General features: G+C 49.0%; 1 protein-coding gene across 3 annotated transcripts in view; it reads left to right on the top strand.

The window, feature by feature from the left end:
* Window positions 1–18,485, top strand: part of PHACTR4 (phosphatase and actin regulator 4) — a 79,548-nt gene that overhangs the window by 29,883 nt on the left and 31,180 nt on the right. For 2 of the 3 annotated variants that reach the window (XM_086626150.1, XM_086626151.1), the window contains exon 2: window positions 5,818–5,864. In XM_086626150.1, coding sequence (XP_086482276.1) covers window positions 5,849–5,864 — 16 coding nt within the window. In that variant the 5' untranslated portion in view covers window positions 5,818–5,848. Of the gene's footprint in view, window positions 1–5,817; window positions 5,865–7,699; window positions 7,734–18,485 lie in introns of those variants that run through there. The other variant, XM_086626152.1, reaches the window with a different exon arrangement.

Here is an 18,485-nt window from a genome sequence, read left to right as displayed (position 1 = left end):
GTCATGCTGTGTTTGTCTCCGTGCCATGCTTTCCTATAGGCTGCTGGCTTTTTTTTGTGTGTAAGATTTGGTAAATATGGCTCCTTCAGTGAACTGAACACCTGGGAGAGGCTCTAGTGGCTTCTTGAGACACTCTGTGATCTGTTGCAAGTGGGACTATGAAAAAAAATTTGCTGTGTTTGGCTTTCTAGGTGAGTCAAGTGTCCAGGTGCTACTGCGGGAGTCATATAAGGCAGCAGTTTCTAGGAAATAGAGTATTGCAAGTTTAATTTGGCTTTGAATTGCTTTACGAAAGAAGTTAATCCCCTCTTGAAAAGGGGGAAACTGAGGCACAAAATGGCAAAGGGCCTTATCCAGGGTCCAGTGTGCTGGTCAGTAGCAGAGCTGCGAGGGAAGGTGGGTCTGGAGTCGCCCTTTAATGTTCTGCGCAGCGTGTCGGTGGGTATTTTTAGGGCTTGCTATGCACAAGTGATGAAAAAACCCACTCGCCTACCCCATCTCACAGCCACAGAGGATGCAGCTCCCTTCCTTTTCCAGTTCCTCTCTGGTAATGTTATATTACTGTGCCACCCACAGGCAGGTACCACACTGCTGAAAAATATTTGCTGTTTGCATGGGGAGACAGTTATCAAATGTTAAATCTGTGACGAAAAGCCGCTGGTTTCATTTGCTGTAATAGCTGCTGTGTTTAGATTTCTCAAACCTGGTTATTCTAGTCTTCTATTTAAATTGCATTTATAGTCGTTTTACTATTTTTCCGCCGTTTCTTCCACATTTTAGCCCTTTCCCTGTGCTAAACAGCTGCTGTGTTCCTGCTCGAAGCGATTGCTTCCCAACAAGTGAAGAAATGCAAACGGTGTTCCCGTCCAAAGTGTTGGGATCCTTGCAAAGGGAGAGAAACTGCAGGGCTGTTAATTATCGGTGCTCCTCGTTTGTTGCCAGATTAGCCTGTGAGAACAACTTGGTTTTAATCATTTTATTGAGGGGGAAATATTCTGATTTACCTCCAGGAGTTGCCCTCTGCGCATGATTAGCGCAGAACAAACTGGGTCAGCAGAGGCTGCGTGGAGGATTTTGGCACCAGCCTGCCCATTTTGTAGCAAATGATGTTCAAACCCCGATAACTGAAGGACGTGAGCACACCGAGATTTTTAGGTGGAGTTGATTTGTTGGTAGATGAAGTCAAAAAAACAGAGAAGCTTTCCAGCTTCTGCTGACCTGAAGAAGGGCTTGCGTAGCTCTCTCTTCCCCTCTGTACTGCTCGGTCCAACGAGGGGTTAACTGCCTTCACACCTTCTCTTGTAATTTATAGTAGTGCATTGAGCATGGTTGATTTGTTTAGTTTTTTTAAGAATTTCCCCTGTGATATTTAAACTCTCATCTGTTCACCCGTGCTGTAAGCTGCCCCTTGGGAGAAGTGTTCTGTGCTGCTGAGTTATTCTGCTTTGTAGAACAGAATTTTAATGGTGTTTACTGTGCTCTTAATCTCGCGGCTGGCAGATGAGTCGCGTTACTTTAGCCCTTCCTCTGGGGACTTCATGGGGCTTCATGGACAGCATACCCGTAGCATTAGGTGGAGTTATCTCAGCTTTGCAAAAATCCGCTCATCTGTCGTCCTGGAATGAGTAATCGATTGGTGAGAGAATAAAATGTTGATTTAAAAAAAAAAATGTTTTAATTGCATTTATAAAAAGGGATGGACAACCTGGAAAGTTTGTGCTGTGCGTCCAGCTTTTCAGAAACACCTGCAGCTGGGTTTGATGCACTGAGAAGAGTCCTTCTGATGGCTTGGTTCAACCATTGAAGTAAAATTTGGCAAGCCAGGCATGAAAATTGAGAACCTCCCAGGAGAACCTGTGTGCTGGAGAGCAGGCTGCACAGTACCTGGCCTCAGTCTCCCAGCTAGCCTTGTTCTTGTCCACTTTTTCTTACAATCACGAGCTCTTGCAGGCAGGAGCAGTCAGTCCTTCATGAGGCTCATCTGTCATCTGGTCCAGTGGGGACCAGCTCTGGATTTGGGCTTCTGGGTGCTGCTGTAGTAATATTGTTTTTAAAGCGGCGTAAAGCAGAGGACTGAACTGGCATAATGAATTATAAGATCCTGTTTGTTTATTGACTGCTACCATGTTAGGTCAAAATAAAATATATTCCAGGAGGGTGTCAAGCGAGCTCGGTTTCAGTTCATGGGGATGTCAACTTGAGCCTTGGTAATGGTCTGTGTTAACGCAGGACGGTGTTCCTCAGGCTGCTGGGTGTTTGTTAACACTTCCCTTTCCCTCCAGCTGAGGGGTGCAGTTCAAGACTGTCACAGAAACATCCTTTCTCTCCCCCACATGCTTTTTTTTCCCAGGACAGCCTCTGGTTTTGTCTCTCATTACAGGAAAAGAGCCCTGTAGTAGCTGCCCAGCTGCTGTCACGTCCCTCTCCGGAATGATGATTTAGAGCCGAGCCAGCATGGAAACTGGCTTTCCATGCCTAAGGCAAGCCTGGGAGCAGACGCTGCGGAGAAGTAACGTGCCACTTTTGTTTGGAAGAGTTGTCAGTTTTCTAGTTTAGTTGGGGGGGGAAAAAACAACGAACATGGGTTTGGTTTTTAGTTGCACTTTGGGAAACATCCTTTAGTCTTTTGAAGGAAGCTGGAGGAGATGAGCAGTCGTCGAGCAGAAGTGCCCGTGAGGACAGAGCGGTGCAGCTAATGAGCTTCACTGTGGAGGATGCTGGAAGTGTAATGGTCGAGAGTTCTGGGTAAGGGTCACTGAAAATGAGACCATGAGAAGGTGGGTAAGGTGGTAATCAGTAAAGCTCACAGCTGAACTGTGTGCATTGCCTGAAGCTGGAAAAAAAACACTGGTGCCTTAGTGTGCAGCTTCGTGGTGAAGTGTTGGGAGCTGGAGCTCTCATGGGTCCTGTCCTTCCCTGTGCTCCTCTGAAAGTGCTTAGTTTGCATCTGGGTCAGCTTTCTGGCTGCTCCCTGGGTAGCTGGCTCAGTGCTGGTGCAAGGAAGGGGTGGGAAGGCATGGGAGGAGGGCCGGAGTCTGGACTTTGGTTGGTTTGTGTTGCTGTGGGACCGCACCCTCAGGAGGATGCAACGGAGCTGAGTGTGTGGGCAGAGCTGGGCCAGATGAAACTCCCTGCCTCAACAGAGAGCATGTCAAGACTGGAGAAATGGGGTAGAAACCAGCGTAGAAAATACTACAGCATGGCTGCAGAGCAGTCGTTTTCTATTGTGTGTGGATTAGCTGCCTAGCTGGAAAAAAACCATCACCTCGCTGCTGCGAGTTCAGAGGCAGGTCAATAGAACAAGAATATATTCTTAGATTGGTGCGAAGAGCTGGGGGGAGAAAAAAAAGGCAAAAAAGCAAAGCATTTGAACTAACAAGGCAGACAAAGGCCGTGCTTCTGCTCGCTGGGATGCCGAGCAGCAGGAAGGGGCAGGCAGTGGGGCCGCGGAGCCAGGTGTCCCGGAGCGCTGACGGGAGCTGCGCTGTGTCGGTCACAGGCGGCTCTGGGGTGACAGAGGAATTTCACTCAGCTGTCAGGCCCAGGGAATGTCTGAGCACTTTGAGGACATGAATATTCAGAGGAGCTGTAGCGTGTGTCATGCTAAAGGAAATGCAAAATCCAAGTTTTCTCAGGCTTTCGTACCTGGGAAACGTCTGACAGTAGGGGATAAGAGTAATTTTCTGTTCTGCGGGGCAGGTTATCTCAAACTGTCTGTTGCAGGATACAGCTTCCCAATTAGCCAGTCTTAGTTAATGATGGCAGCAGGATGTGCACTACTTAATCCATTGCTTCGGTGAGAAAGTGCCTGTTTCTTAGCGCAGGCAGGGACGTGGCGATGCTGCGAGTCCTGACTTGGCTCCCTTTCGCTCTAACCTGGCATCTGTTTTTTTCCTCCCTCTCTGATGTGCCTTGTCCTATTAATACTCAGCTGATGGTGGATTTGGTGTTTTGCTCAGAAGGATCCCTCCCCATACAGGCTGAGGTGCTTCCAGCCGTGCTGTCAGGCGATGACAGATGTCCTTGGTGCGCACAGCGAGTGTCCAGCAGCCACGGGCTGCCAGGATTAGTATTCCGGGCACAAACGTGCCCCTTGTAATATGCAAAGCTCAGCGCTGCCTGTGCAGGAATGCCCTTGAAAGGGAAATTAAAGTGAACTCACTGGTGACTCTGGGGGAGTAGGAGGGTCGCTGTCATCTTTGCTGAGGTTCAAGCAGGTTTTGAGGCGTCTGATTTTGTTTCTCTTCCTCTTTCCCTTCCCAGAAGGACTTAGTGAAAAGGACAGGCAGGGAGACCTTACCTGCAAATGCCCTGTACAGTAGACTTGCTGTTTGTGTGAAGATGCTGAGTTGATGATGCTTGTAAAAATCATTCTGGTTCTTCTGCCTTCAGCGGGGAGCGTTGGGTCTAGTTTTTGCAAACTGTGTCCTTGATGCAGCCTTTAGAATGGGCATCTCGCATGGATGTACCAGACCGTGCATCCAAAATGCACGTGGAAGATAGCTTATTTTAACAGTGTTCATCGATTAAGCTGGAGGGATTCTGAGGGTGTTTCCCAAATAATGTCCTGGTCGTCAGCCCCTGAAATGAAGACCAGTTCTTGAGCAACTGACTTGCTGCTCGGAAGTCTGCACAGATAGCGCTGCTCTTTGCTGAGCTGTTTAAACGCTGCGATTGCTAACGGTGTTTTGAGAGTTTAATGGCTTTGTCGAGGTGTTCTCCCCACCTAAGAATATTGCAGCAATGGTGTTCTTGCTGCAACAGAGACAAGTAGCCTGGAGCGTGGTTGTCTGATCAAAAGGAGTGCTTCACCCACGCAGTTGAGCAAAGCTTAAAGCCCAGCTGGTGATAGCTCGCTCAGGTGCACTTCCAGTGCCGGTGTGGTAGGGTTGTCATCTCCGACACCGCGGCCCCGTGATGCTCCGATGCTGTCGTGCAAGCCGAGCACGTGCTGTAAAGTCAGCAAATTATCAGATGGAGGTGATCCATCTGATCTGGTGCTGCGTTCCAGCCAACAAACTGCACTTGGCTGCTGGGAGGTGGGATGGTGAGCTGTCCTAGACTTGGTGGTGAAGGGTCAGGCTGAAACGGGCTGTGCATAAAAGCTCGCTTTGACTTCTCAGCACTGGGAACCAGCTTATTTTGTAGCTCTTTCCCGAGCACCCCGTGCGACGCCTGCTGACGTTTCCTATTGCGGTTGTCTGAGTTTGAACCGCAGGCTGCTGAGGACAGAAGCTCTCTTTTCTTTCTAAAACGCTGAGCATGTTTTTACTGTGCTGTGTAATATATCAGAATCAAGATGTCTCCTGATTTCCCTGCCTCGTTTCAGAAGTTTCTCCAGAGAAAAGCTGGGTTTGCCACTATGATCCTAGTTCCTTCTTTTTGTCTTTTTCCCCCAGTATGTTCAGAACTGTCTTGATGTCGTGTGACATCTAAAATACTTCCTGTGCACGTGCTATTCCGCCTTTGCTAGATAAGCATTAGCGGTTCCCTTATACAGCAGACACACGCCTCTGGAAGAGGCAGACGTAGGATGTTTCCCCTGGGAACAAACATTGGATGCTTTGAAATTATTATACCTTTATTTTGCTTCCCTTTTCTTTCCAACGCAGCATGTGTGAGATTAGAGGATAGTAGTATCTTCAAAGAGGAGTGAAGATGCCACACGCTCTCGTTCCTAGTTTGCTGCTCTATGTTCCCTCCATGCTGGTTATGTACAGACTGAGCAGAGCTGATAGAGAAGTGAAACTGAACCTGAGCTTTGGTCACACTTGGAATTTTAATTTGTGTGTCAATTTTTTTTTCCTGTTTTTGTAGGAATTGCTCAAAAAGCTGGTGTGCAAGAGGAATGGAAGAGAACACTGGTGAGTACGCTCTGAGATATCTTACCACAGGTTGTAGACCTGTTCTTTCCCTCTTGGTGAAGCATCCTAAAGAACCTTATTACTTTAAACTTCATGTCTTCAATTCAAGCGCAGAAGGTGATTAGAAAATAAACTAGTTTGGGAGATGCATCAGTTGCAACTGTGCTGCACTAATGGTGTGGACTAGGCCTGATGAAAGCTGTGCTGTATGTCTGAAAGATCTTTTTGGAAATCTCCCATCTGTGGTACCAGGAATACAAGTCTATTGGAGATCCCAAGCTCTTGAAAACAAGTAACATCCCCTTTCTTGATAGGTAGGAGGCTAGAAGCATTGAGCTGGTGTGTGATTTGAACGAGGCACATGGCAAACCGTAAAAGATTGGCTCATGGTAGCTCCCGACTTCTCTTTCTGTATTTATTTCTCTAGGCTACTCTGTCTTGCAGAAGATCTAGGATTTTTTTATTAAACGACATTTGGCTTTAAAGCTTTTGCTTTAGTCACTGCGTACTACTTGCCCTGAGGCAAGCAGACTCATCACTGTTAGGTTTAACTGATGCAAGGCTATGGTTGCGACTAAAACTCAGAGATTTTTTGGCTTAGAGATTGCCTTGAATGGCTTTTCCATCTGTTTGCCTAAAATGGCAATGGAAGACATGAGTTAAATGGCTGTTTTTCCCTTTTTTTGACCTTTGAAATGAGACTTGCATGAAAGCTCTTGCCCACCCATGAGAAGGTGGTCTCCATTAGGCACATTGACCTTGCAGCTTGTGGACCATGATGTCACAGTTGGTGGCTTCTAACTCCTAGTGAAGTGCAACTCTGTGACCATAAACAGTATTTCTAGATTAGTCCTATGCAGCTGAGTGATGCCATCCTTAAAACTTGAGAATCGATGTACTTGTCAGCAGTGTGGCGTGTTTGGCGTGGCAGATGTACTGGGCTTGTCTGCAGAAGACCAGTTTTTAACTTCATACAGAGCTGGTCTGCTGGAGCCCGGTGGCCTGGTTTGAACAGCTGCAAGCCAAGAGCACAGACGTAAAAACATGTCATGCTTATAATCCTGGTGGCAAGAATTGCTGCTGTGCCCTCTAATTGTTTGCCTGTGAGGTGCACATTTAATTTGTGGTGATTGCTTTCCCTTATGATTTGCTTGTGGCAAACTAATGATGACTTTCGCAGGGGGAGGATGGGTGAAGTGAGCGTGGCACTGGCAGCTGATGTCCAAGCGGTGGCTGTGGAGATGACAGCTCCCCGCTCAACCCCAGGACAAGGCACAGACAGCAGCAGGGCGAGTTTTTCCATCTCTCCAGCCTGCCTTAATGGGATGGCTTTGAGCAACACTCTGAGCTCTGCTTGTTCACCAGGACTCAGCCTCTGCTGGGACCACCAGCAGCCAGCTGTGCTCGGGTCACAAAGCTTTTTGTCCCTTTTTTACCTGCAGTTGAACTCTGGGTTTTGGGTAGGTCAGTGAGCCATGGGCTTGGAGCCTGTTGAGGTCACTGAGACCTTTGACTCCTGATTTGAGAGTGGCCTGGGATGTGGAAGGCCTCATGTTCTATTTGCATTTTGCCAACTGAAGTAGAATTACCTCCCCTTTCCCTCGGAACAAATTCAACTGTGCAAGTTTGGGATGGAGTGTCTGTACTTGATCTTTGCATGCTCAGACACCCCACACAGCTGGTTGTGGAGCTTTACGTGTTGCCTTCTTAGTGCTGGGAGCCAAGAGCCCCATATTAAAGGCAGAATAAGCAGATGGGTCTTTTATTACTATTTCCTTAAAATTACTTTGCTTTCAAGGACGCTCATTCTCCAAGTGTTGCTAAGCTCAGGACTCCTGGGTTGTTCCCGGCACTGAGACTGGAGATGAGGTAAGGCGGAGCTGCGTGCAGGAGCTGAGCTGAAGTCCATGCCCTTTGTTCCTTCAAAGCCTGGAGCTTTTTTGATGTATTGCTGTCCTTAACTGGTTGTATATTAACTGCATTCACAGTGCTGCATGGCTGGCTTTTGTTTTAACTGCATTGGCGCGTGTTCAGGGGTGCTGTGCTTCCAATGGCCGGGGGACTGCACAGTGAAGCATAAATCCTTTTTAGCTGTCAGGCTTCACTAGCCATGGGTGGGTGGGGGAGCCCTCCTTGGCTGGCTGCCCTGGCTAATTAAAAATGAAATTTGCTGTTGTCTTCAGATTTTAATTCACGCTCATCCCTGAAGACTAGTGGAAGCACGGTCTCCAGGCAGCTGTGGTGAAGTTTCAGAGCTTGTATATGCACGGTTATTTTAGAACAGGTCTGCAACTTAAAAAATTCGATCTCAGCCCTACCCTGGGTTGTATAGAGAGCAATATACAGAAACTTCTTGCAAGCCTTGGGACATGGCCCTGAGCAAGTGACTCTAGTTTAAGTTACCACGTGTCAGCTGTCTGCAGTAATTCAGACGTGCATGTGTTGCAGGACAGCATTAGATGGCTTAATTTTCCATTCTAATGCTGGACTTAAACAAAGCCGAATGGTTTTGCTCTGGGCTGTGCTCGTGTAACTGGCATTGGCTTCACGAATGCATAAACTGCTCAAGTCGCAGCAACTTGTGCAGCTTGTCAGCCTGAGCCCTCAGCTCCCCACTCGTGCTGTGAAACCTGCTGGAGATGGAAGAAGTTTTGGAGTGGTGGGACCCTGCAAGGTTCTGCGTAGGAGCGGAGAGGTGACGGCGATGGATTGTGCCGGGGTCTGAGGTCTGTGCTGGAGGGAGAGTCCTGCACCCGCGGCGTCAGCGGAGCCTTGAGGCACGTGGGAGGGTGGAGGTTAGGGAGAGGAATAAATGAAATCTAAATGTACACACGTTGCTGGGCCGAGTTTCCCTGCTTTCCAAGGTCCCACCTACATAAGTGGTCTGTTGAAGGGAAATGTCACTGGAATACCTTTCTCCTCTTCAGATCCTTCCTGTGGTGCGGGTGAGGGATCACACTCTATTTTTGGAGCCGACTTCTGCTGTTCCATCTACCGCCCACACTTGTCGCTGCCCAGACCCCCTCCCAAAGACTGCTCGCTCATCTCAGCGTGATATGAGCTAGTTTTGGACCTTTTTCTTAGTCAAGAGATCATCTTATCTAGCATTTCATCTGCCTGTAAGTCTGAGAGACCTTAAATGACAAAACTTGAGGAAGTGGGATCTTTGTGCTTGGCAGCGAGGCCTCACCTTGTGCCTGTGGCTCCTTGAAAGTTCTGCTGTGGTGTTGGATTGACCTGTCGTGGAAGCAGACCTGCAGTTCGCTTGCCCAGTAATACTTGAGCTAATCATTCAGGAAGAGCTGTGGAGGGAGCATGGCAAAGCCTTTCTTCATGGGAAGTGTTTGCTCTTGGCTCCTTTGACCTCCTGTACTTCAGTGCTCTGTTTACGGTTTCTGCTTGTGGCTACGCGCTTCCTCTGCAGGTACTGGGATGGGAACCTTTTGGTAGCTTCCCTAAAAGGTCTAAATCTCTGTGGAACAGCTGTGAAGCATTTTGGGAAATCAGTGAAGTAGCCTTTGCACACACAGGCTCTTACTCAAAGCTGCTCTGTTAGAGTAGCACTTGAAATACTAAGTTTATGGATGCTTCGAGAATCTTCTGCAGTTTTTTCTTTATTCAAGGCTGACTTTCATCCCCTTTGACTTTCATCCCCTTTATCTCCTGCTGTGCTACTTTTTTTCCAATTCTTTTCCTACTAAAAATAGGAAATACTCTTCGAGTCCTTAACCTTTGTGCAAACAAAGAACTAATTTGTTTTAGCATCTGTGCTGACTTCTGGGCTACATACCTCATAAGGAAACCAGTGTGATATGAATCTGCTGCTTTTGGAGACTTAGACTCCAAATATAGTTTGAGTAGAGGAAATGGCTAGAAATGTGAGTGCTTGCTTCTTATGCCACCAGCACTACTTGTTCCTGGCAGGATGCATGGCTGGCTACCCAATTCCCATTTTTGTCCCTAAAAACGAGAGCGATACCTTCAGGTGCTCAGAGGTTCAAAACCGTTATTGAGAGCAGCCCTGAGGAGGATGACTTGGGGGGTGCTGGTTGACGAGAAGCTCAACATGAGCCGGCACCGTGTGCTGGCAGCCCAGAAAGCCAACCGTGTCCTGGGCTGCATCCAAAGCAGCGTGGGCAGCAGGGCGAGGGAGGGGATTCTGCCCCTCTGCTCTGCTCTCCTGAGACCCCCCCTGCAGTGCTGTGTTCAGCTCTGGGGTCCCCAATGTAAGAAGGACATGGAGCTGTTGGAGCAGGTCCAGAGGAGGCCACGGAGATGATGCGAGGGCTGGAGCACCTCTGCTATGGAGACAGGCTGAGAGAGTTGGGGCTGTTCAGCCTGGAGAAGAGAAGGCTCTGGGGAGACCTTCCAGCACCTTCCAGTACCTAAAGGGGCTGCAGGAAAGCTGGAGAGGGGCTTTGGACAAGGGCGTGGAGTGACAGGACATGGGGCAATGGCTTTGAACTGAAAGAGGGGAGATTTCGGTGGGATCTAAGGAAGAAATTCTTCTCTCTTAGGGTGGTGAGGCCCTGGCACAGGTTGCCCAGAGAAGTTGTGGCTGCCCCATCCTGGAAGTGTTCAAGGCCAGATTGAATGAGGCTTTGAGCAACCTGGTGTAGTGGAGGGTGTCCCTGCCCATGGCAGGGGGGTTGGAGCTAGATGGTCTTGAAGGTCCCTTCCAACCCAAACCATTCCATGATTCTATGAAATGAGTGCCAGGTCATTGCATGTGCATGGGTAACAGGATTTTTTAGATCACTTCTGCTTCAGACCATGTCTGTAGAGCAGTCCCTTTCAGTGTATATCCATTGCTGCCAACTTCCTATCAGCCCTGCTGTCTGAAAGGACGTTTGAGATCAAAAAGAAGTATCAAGCTGTGCCAGGGCTAGGTCGTCCAAGCGGGTTCTGGCATTGCAGCCTTTTAAAAGACTGATGCTTAGAAGGGAGATGGACGCAGTGGTAAAGGTGCAGCGACCATGACAGATCCCAAAGGCACTTTCATGTCTGGCTGCCATCAGCCTGCTGCCTTGGGATCCGAAAATAACACTTTGTTTTCATATGGCCACTGGCTGATGTGCGGAACGTGTGTCGGATCCATCTTGTGCTCTGCCAGGACCTCTCACTGCTGCTCTTTACCAGGGCCCACCAAGCTCAGCATCTCCTCCAAGCAGGCACCGTGTACTCATAGAAGAGAGCAGAACACTACAGGTGTGCAAAGTCGGTTATGGAGAAAACAAAACCTGCTCAGGAAAACCGGTTTTCTGCTTCAAAGGTGTCTGCTGAGTGACTTTCTTCTCACTATTCCTTTGTTTATGAAGCCTTTTGTGCTTAGCAGCAGTGAAAGCAGAGGGAGTGGCTGCTAGGATGTGAAATGTTTTGCTTGTAGGTCGTTCGTTTGAACCTACGGAGAGAGATGGTGAGTATGAGTTCCTGTCTTGTGCCTCTGGAGTGGCTTGGAGAGTGGTGGCAGAGACGAGGACTTTGCAAGGACCACAGTTGCCTGATTGAGCTGCCTTCGTGGGGAGAAGGTCTCCGCCTGCACCTCCCTCCGATCTGATGGTGACTGCCACAGGGTGTCAGGATTGAGGAGGAAGTAGGTGCTGCTCTCAGTGTCTTCTGTTCCTCGAAACCTCACAAGGCTTCAGATCTCTGGGACAGTCGTTCCACTACTTTGGATGACACACTTCAGGAGGGGAAGGGTCCAAGTAGGGGCAGGAAGGGAGAGGGCAAGGTGGGAAGCACTTTGTTTTGTTCGTTGCGTTTGTGGAAGAGCTTGGATGAAAGGCCAGCCTCTGATTCAGGGGTTCTTCAGCTTGCTGCCAGTGCTGGGGACCGGCTGGGTGGGAATCCCCTTTTCCATGGCAAAGCTTCAACTGGAAATCAGCTGCTTCGAAGCTGCTGCCAGGACGGGCAGTGAACTAACCATTCAGCAGCGTTTGGGGAAAACTTGTCAAATGTGCACTTTTGTGGCGAACTACAGTGTTTCGAGGATGTGGTTCTTGGTTTGAACTGGGCTGCTGGAGGTGGCCTTCCTGGTTTTCTGGTGTTGATCTGCAGAGCCAAACGCAGAGCATCGCAGCGTTGAGTGCTTCGCTGTCACACAGCTCTGAAATCTGCCGGAGAAGAACAGTTAACGCTAACGAGCCAGTGGAAATCACTTTATAATGTTTGTTCCAGAACAAAAGAACAGGTTTTTCTTCCAGGAAGACACAGAAGCTGCGATTCCCTTATGAGATCCGGAATATTATATATATAGCGACGTAACTGCTCTGTACAATAGAAAGGAGGCAAAGTGGTCAAAGTGCCCGAGGTGAAACATTTAATTACAGTTGATGGATGCTAATTTGCAAGCACGCAGAAAGGCAAAATCCTTCTGTTCCTTAGTCAGGTTCACCAGAGGGTTGAACGGATCCCAGTGGGGACCATTTGACTTTTAAACAAGGGAGAACACTCCCTTACCCACACGAGAAGGTTATTGTGAGTAAGTCGAGTGCACTCCGCAAGTTAGCGACACACTGCGGGACGCTGTCCCCACCGCCTTCTGTTGGTAACTTTGCGATGGACATTCGAAAGTTGTAGATGCCCCATCCCTGGAAGTGTTCAAGGCCAGGTTGGATGAGGCTTTGAGCAACCTGGTGTAGTGGAGGGTTTCCCTGCCCATGGCAGGGGGGGTTGGAACTAGATGATCTTTGAGGTCCCTTCCAACTCTAACCATTCCATGATTCTTGATGTAATTAAGGGTGCCGGTGCAGTTCTGCCTGCTGTGTTTGCAAGGGATTCGGATCAGCTCTCCATCTACTCGCTGGTGCAGCATTTAAGAAAATAAATACCCAATAATTCCCCCATAAACAAGCCCCTTACAATTTGAGGAGGTGCCTGAACTCTTGCTGCCTTCTCATCATCTCCAAGCCGAGTGTTTTGCAGAGATTATTTGCTGACCTGCCAGAGACCTTGTAATTCTGTGGCGCCCTGTTTCGAGTGACTTTTAAAGCCGTTTTGTGGTAAATGGCCGTGGAGTTTGTCCAGATAGTTCTGCCTGGAGGAAAGGGGAGGTTAATTTTGCTGGTTTTGTGGTTTAGTTTGCTGAGCTGTGGATGTGCTGGGAATGAGATGCTTTGGCCTCCAGGCTGGCTGGAGCAAGATAGTAGCAAAGGCTGATGTTGAGTGAGAAATGTTGTATCCGCTGAAGTGCTTCGTGATTGAATTGAACGATCTAATTCCTTGTATTAAGAGATAAGACCTCGTAGGACATGGAATCAATCCTCCGGGTAATTCAGGCCGACTCACTGTAAAATAGTGGAGTTGTTGTGGTTCAGTAAGTAGGGATGGAGCAGAGGGGTCAGATTTCGAGAATTCCTAGTTTTCATTTTCAACTTGTTGGACCTTAAATTCCACTTGCTCTCTGGAGCATTGCTGCCTATAAATTCTGTCCAAGGATTTTTAGTAGGTCATTTTATTGGGGTTGGGGGTAGAAGAGGAGCCTGCCTGGAACCAGAGGTAAGTGGGTTTAGTATAAATGAAGTGATTTTTGCTATTTTACTGGGTTGTTGAGGTTTTTTTTCAGTTCACACAGCTGCAATGTTCCCAGGCTGAATGGCAAACTTGGCTTTTTAAAAACAAAATCCTGAATGTTCTCATTAGCGTTGCTGCCCGTGTGAGCTGCCCACAGTGTTACCTGAGCACTTGGCTGAACAAAGGTGCCCCTGGGGCCGTGTCGGGCCGCAGCGCCGGTGCCCATCTGCAGTCCCATCACGGACAGTCGCATGGTGTCACTGCTGACGTCACCGCTTTATCTGTTTCTCCCTCGTTTGTCCTGAAAAGGAGCCTGGCTCTGATTTCTGAAGGTGTCTTTTGTCTCCTAAAACGCTCAAGCGCAAGGAGAAACCAGAGATCTGATGTGGCTTTTGTTACAGGTGATGGGATGAGCGATAACCACGACTCGGTTGGGAAGAATATCGCTCCTCAACCCAGCCTGGCTTTGTCCTGCTTTGTGAAGCAGAAATTTTAAGGTTTCTGAAGGACTTACGAGCTGGTTTATGATTCCCTTTACATTAAGAACAATTTACAGGAGTTACTAAGTTCCACTTTCAGACCTGTGCAGCCTGTTGGTCCTCAGGCTGTCGTGTTTCTGAGCTGAGCTTGGCAGGTTCAGGAGCTGCAGTAGATCCTGGTGCCTGTTAGAGCGTGCCCTAAGGCCGTGTGCGACAGAGCTCCGTACGCTGGTGTAACAGCCGCGATTTTCTTGTGGCATCTCAGTCCTGCTGCCGGTATCTCCCGTTTCGGCCGGCCGGGAAACCTGCTTTGGGCTGGGGTGTGTGGGGCGGCACTGGTGCCAAGCCGAGCGGTCGCGGGGGAAATCTGGCCGCCAGAGGGCGGCACCGGGCTGGGCAGCGGGGGGGCGAGGAGGGCCGGGGGTTCTCCTTTTTCCCCCCCTCTCCTCCTTTTTCCCCCCCTCTCCTCCTTTTCCCCCCCTCTCCTCCTTTTTCCCCCCCCTCCTCGTTTTTCCCCCCCTCTCCTCCTTTTTCCCCCCCTCTCCTCCTTTTTCCCCCCCTCTCCTCCTTTTTCCCCCCCTCTCCTCCTTTTTCCCCCCTCTCCTCCTTTTCCCCCCCTCTCCTCCTTCTTCCCCCCCCCCTCCTCCTTTTTCACCCCCCTCTCCTGCTTTTTTCCCCCCTCTCCTCCTTTTCCCCCCCTCTACTCCTTTTCCCCCCCACTCCTCCTTTTTCCCCCCCTCTCCTCCTTTTTCCCCCCCTCTCCTCCTTTTTCCCCCCCTCTCCTCCTTTTTCCCCCCCTCTCCTCCTTTTTCCCCCCCTCTCCTCGTTTTGCCCCCCCTCTCTTCCTTTTTCCCCCCCTCTACTCCTTTTTCCCCCCCTCTCCTCCTTTTCCCCCCCCTCTCCTCCTTTTTCCCCCCCTCTCCTCCTTTTTCCCCCCCCTCTCCTCCTTTTTCCCCCCCTCTCCTCCTTTTTCCCCCCCGCTCCTCATTTTTCCCCCCTCTCCTCCTTTTTCCCCCCCTCTCCTCCTTTTTCCCCCCCCTCTCCTCCTTTTTCCCCCCCCTCTCCTCCTTTTTCCCCCCCTCTCCTCCTTTTTCCCCCCCTCTCCTCCTTTTTCCCCCCCTCTCCTCCTTTTTCCCCCCCTCTCCTTAAAAAAGCAAAGCCATGAAGGTGCAGCCAAGCAGCCAGGGCTATCAGCTGCTGGGAGCCAGCAGGATGCTGTCAGTTTGGGGTGGCTCGCTGCAATTGAGTCAGGTTAGGGGTGAAATAATAAGGGTGGCCTAATTGGCGTAGTGCATCCAAACAAAAGCCGCCTCCTGTGCTCGGAAAGGTGGAATTTAATAACTTTTTGTGCTCCATATAAGAATCCTGTAGAAAAACAGCCTGGTTCCTGTGGTTCTCCCCAGCTCTCCTCCCGTGGGCTGGGAAGCGGCTCTGCGCGCTGTTTGCTTTGTGTGCTTTCCCTTTACTTCCCCAGCACGGCTGCAGTGAGGGACTGGTTTCCAAGGCCAGGCGAATGGTGAGTCATGGCTTGGCGAGGGAAATAACTCCTGAAGACTTGGTGATCCTTGCTTGGACGGATCTGCTGCTGCTCTGTTCTCAAAGGGTCCATCAACACCCTCTCCCCATCTCAGGAAGGCAGTTACGCAGACATCTGAGGCTGACCCTTGATCCTTGAGAGGTCCATAATCAGCCTCTGCCATGATTTTTGTTGAAATTCAATCAAAATGTTGAAAAAGCTGTCTCTTCCCTCGCCCCCCCCCCCCCCCCCCCCCCCCCCCCCCCCCGCTGCCTGCCCCAGCCCTTTGATCCCAACATTAAATCTTGGAGACATTAGTGGTGATTAGCAAAGTAAACGTTGTCCCTTCCTGGAGGGAAGGCAGAATTTTGTTCTGCTCAAGCATTGCGCGTTGCAGGGGTTAAGTTACATTTTGCTTTGGGGAGGAAAGGAAAATCTCTTGAAGTAATTAACTTAAGATGCTGACGCTAATGAACAGGCTTTCAAAGCTGGGGCTGGTGGGGGGGTTGATGGGAATCCCCTGTTGAATCAATGACATTAGGGCCTTAGGAGTGATTCTGCAATTATTAGGCTGAAATGATGTTGAACATGAAGTTAATCCTGTTATCTCTCAAATATTGAGCAAACTGCTTGCTCTGCTAACTCTGTAATGGGATTATACTAGTCAGTCTGGCACCCTTGACACTCCCTATCTGTTCAGGGCTTTTTCTTATTTTCCTGTTCAGGATAAACTATTGATCAGTCTTCCTAGAGTTAATTTTGGGAGGTGGTCTCTGGGGTACAGTTTTCCAGTGGTGTTGGATTATTTAAAAAAAAAAATAAATAGTTTAATAATGAGCACCCTGTTGCCTTATGAAGCCATTCACTCCTCCACAGCAAAGATCCCTTGTGAGCCCATCCCTAAATAAATGTTTAGGAAAAGAACTGAAGAACAAGGACAAGTATAAAAGGAGACTTCCCTTCGTAATGCCTTCCTGGCATCAAGAATCTGCAGTTGAGCGAGTTCCTGTGCCGGAGACTGTTCCCAGGCCATCATATTTGCTGAGTATAATCAGTTCTGGTTTGAAAGCCTAATTTTGCATCCGTGATAGCCTGTAGCAATTGTTCCAAACACAAAGTAACTGGTGGGGATTTTCAAAGGGTTATCTTGAGTCTCTTTTTAAGCAGTCTGATAAATTGTGGAGTAACCAATGTCAGGAAAACACGAGAGCTAAAATGATCATGTAGGGAGGAGAGAGAAGAGCCCTCATGCCTGTTCAGTGACTCGCAGATGTTCGTTAGGGTTGGGATTGCTTTGCTGTTGGGCACACAGACCTCCACGTTTTAGTGGCCTGACTCTTACGGGCTGCATCAAAAGAAGTGTGGCCAGCAGGTCGAGGGAGGTGATTCTGCCCCTCTGCTCTGCTCTTGTGAGACATCCCCCTCCTGCCGTACTGGGGTCATTTCACCTTTGGGGTCCCCAACATCAGAAGGACATGGAGCTGTTGGAGCGGGTCCAGAGGAGGCCACGGAGATGATGCGAGGGCTGGAGCACCTCTGCTATGGAGACAGGCTGAGAGAGTTGGGGCTGTTGAGCCTGGAGAAGAGAAGGCTCCAGGGAGACCTTCCAGCACCTTCCAGTGCCTAAAGGGGCTACAAGAAAGCTGGAGAGGGGCTTTGGACAAGGGCATGGAGTGACAGGACACAGGGCAATGGCTTTCAACTGAAAGAGGGGAGATTTCGATGAGATCCAAGGAAGAAATTCTTCCCTCTGAGGGTGGTGAGGCACTGGGACAGGTTGCTCAGAGAAGTTGTGGCTGCCTCATCCCTGGAAGTGTTCAAGGCCAGGTTGGATGAGGCGTTGAGCAACCTGGTGTAGTGGAAGGTGTCCCTGCCTATGGCAGGGGGGTTGGAACTGGGTGGATTTGAAGGTCCCTTCCAACCCAAACCATTCTGTCATCCTGTGCAGGGTTTGTCATGAGCTGGAACAGCAGAGTTGGTGCTGCCAGGTCGAGTTATGTCCTTGGTTGCAGCAGGGCAAAACATAGTGACTTACGGTTCTGCAGTTGTGGAGAGAAATCAGACTCCAGCACGTTGTGCGAGAGGTAAAGAGCTACACCTTGGTGAGAATTCAAAATTGAGTTTTAAAGTCAGGGAAAAAAATTTTCTGTGCTGTGTCGTGAGAGGCTCAATGAACAATAAAACAGGCCCCTTTCAGCATCACTAGAGTAAAGAAGTGATTTCTACAACACCCGCTAAATGAGCAGATGTTTTTGTGCCAAACCAGGAATTTCCATAAATATAGGAAAGTTCCATTAAAGGGTCAGTCAGCTTTTAGTTTCCAAGCTTTGATTCTTTTTTTTTTTTTTTAAGGCTGATCTGAATCTCATTAAGAACTGCAGAGTTTTTGATGATTTTTTTTTTTTTTCCCAACTCCCTTGATGAAGGTGAGAATTGCTTTGGAAGCTCTGAGGAGCTGCTTTACAGCAGAAATGGGCTTCAGCATTGCTAATGACTCGTGTCCAGGCTGCCTCAAAGGAGGCAACGGGTGATTACGTGGGCTGGTGTAGCCAAGGGGCCACCTAGGATTTTGGACCAGCTAGGGTTTCAGTTTAAGTGGCCAGGGGCGAGCTAGCCCTGCTGGTGATAAGGTAATGGATTTAGATGACAGCATCATAGCCTGTAATTTCAGGGAGCTTGGGGGAAGCCCTGGGATGGCGTTTTTACAGCAAGGGAGCTAATGACTTCTGCAGGCTGGTTTAGATGGAATTCAGCTCAAGAACAAATTCCCTGTTTCAAATTAAAGTGCATGGAGAAATGGTTTAATGTTTATGTTTATGCACCCTAAATTTAGTGCATGGATTCAAATGGCTTGCTCTAACGTATCCTTGCTGTAACTACGGCTTGAAGAATGCACTTAACTGAAGCCATGGCTTTCAACTTTTCATTTGTGCACCTTTGAACGTCGTCTGATAGGAGGCATGGACCTCTATGAAGTTGGATAATCCAAAAGTACCTGATTTTCTCAGTGGTTTCTCTTTGGACCCTTTAAAGATAGTTCTTGCTCATTCTTCCTGCAAGCTGAAATCCCCTGAACTTGAGTTTTGGTGCTGTTCAGTCTTGCATGCGATGGAT

The sequence above is a fragment of the Tauraco erythrolophus genome, chromosome 24 (assembly GCF_009769465.1).
Source record: "Tauraco erythrolophus isolate bTauEry1 chromosome 24, bTauEry1.pri, whole genome shotgun sequence".
NCBI lineage: Eukaryota > Metazoa > Chordata > Aves > Musophagiformes > Musophagidae > Tauraco > Tauraco erythrolophus.
Note: the sequence above shows the minus strand (reverse complement) of the source record. Positions and strands in the feature narration are given on the sequence as shown.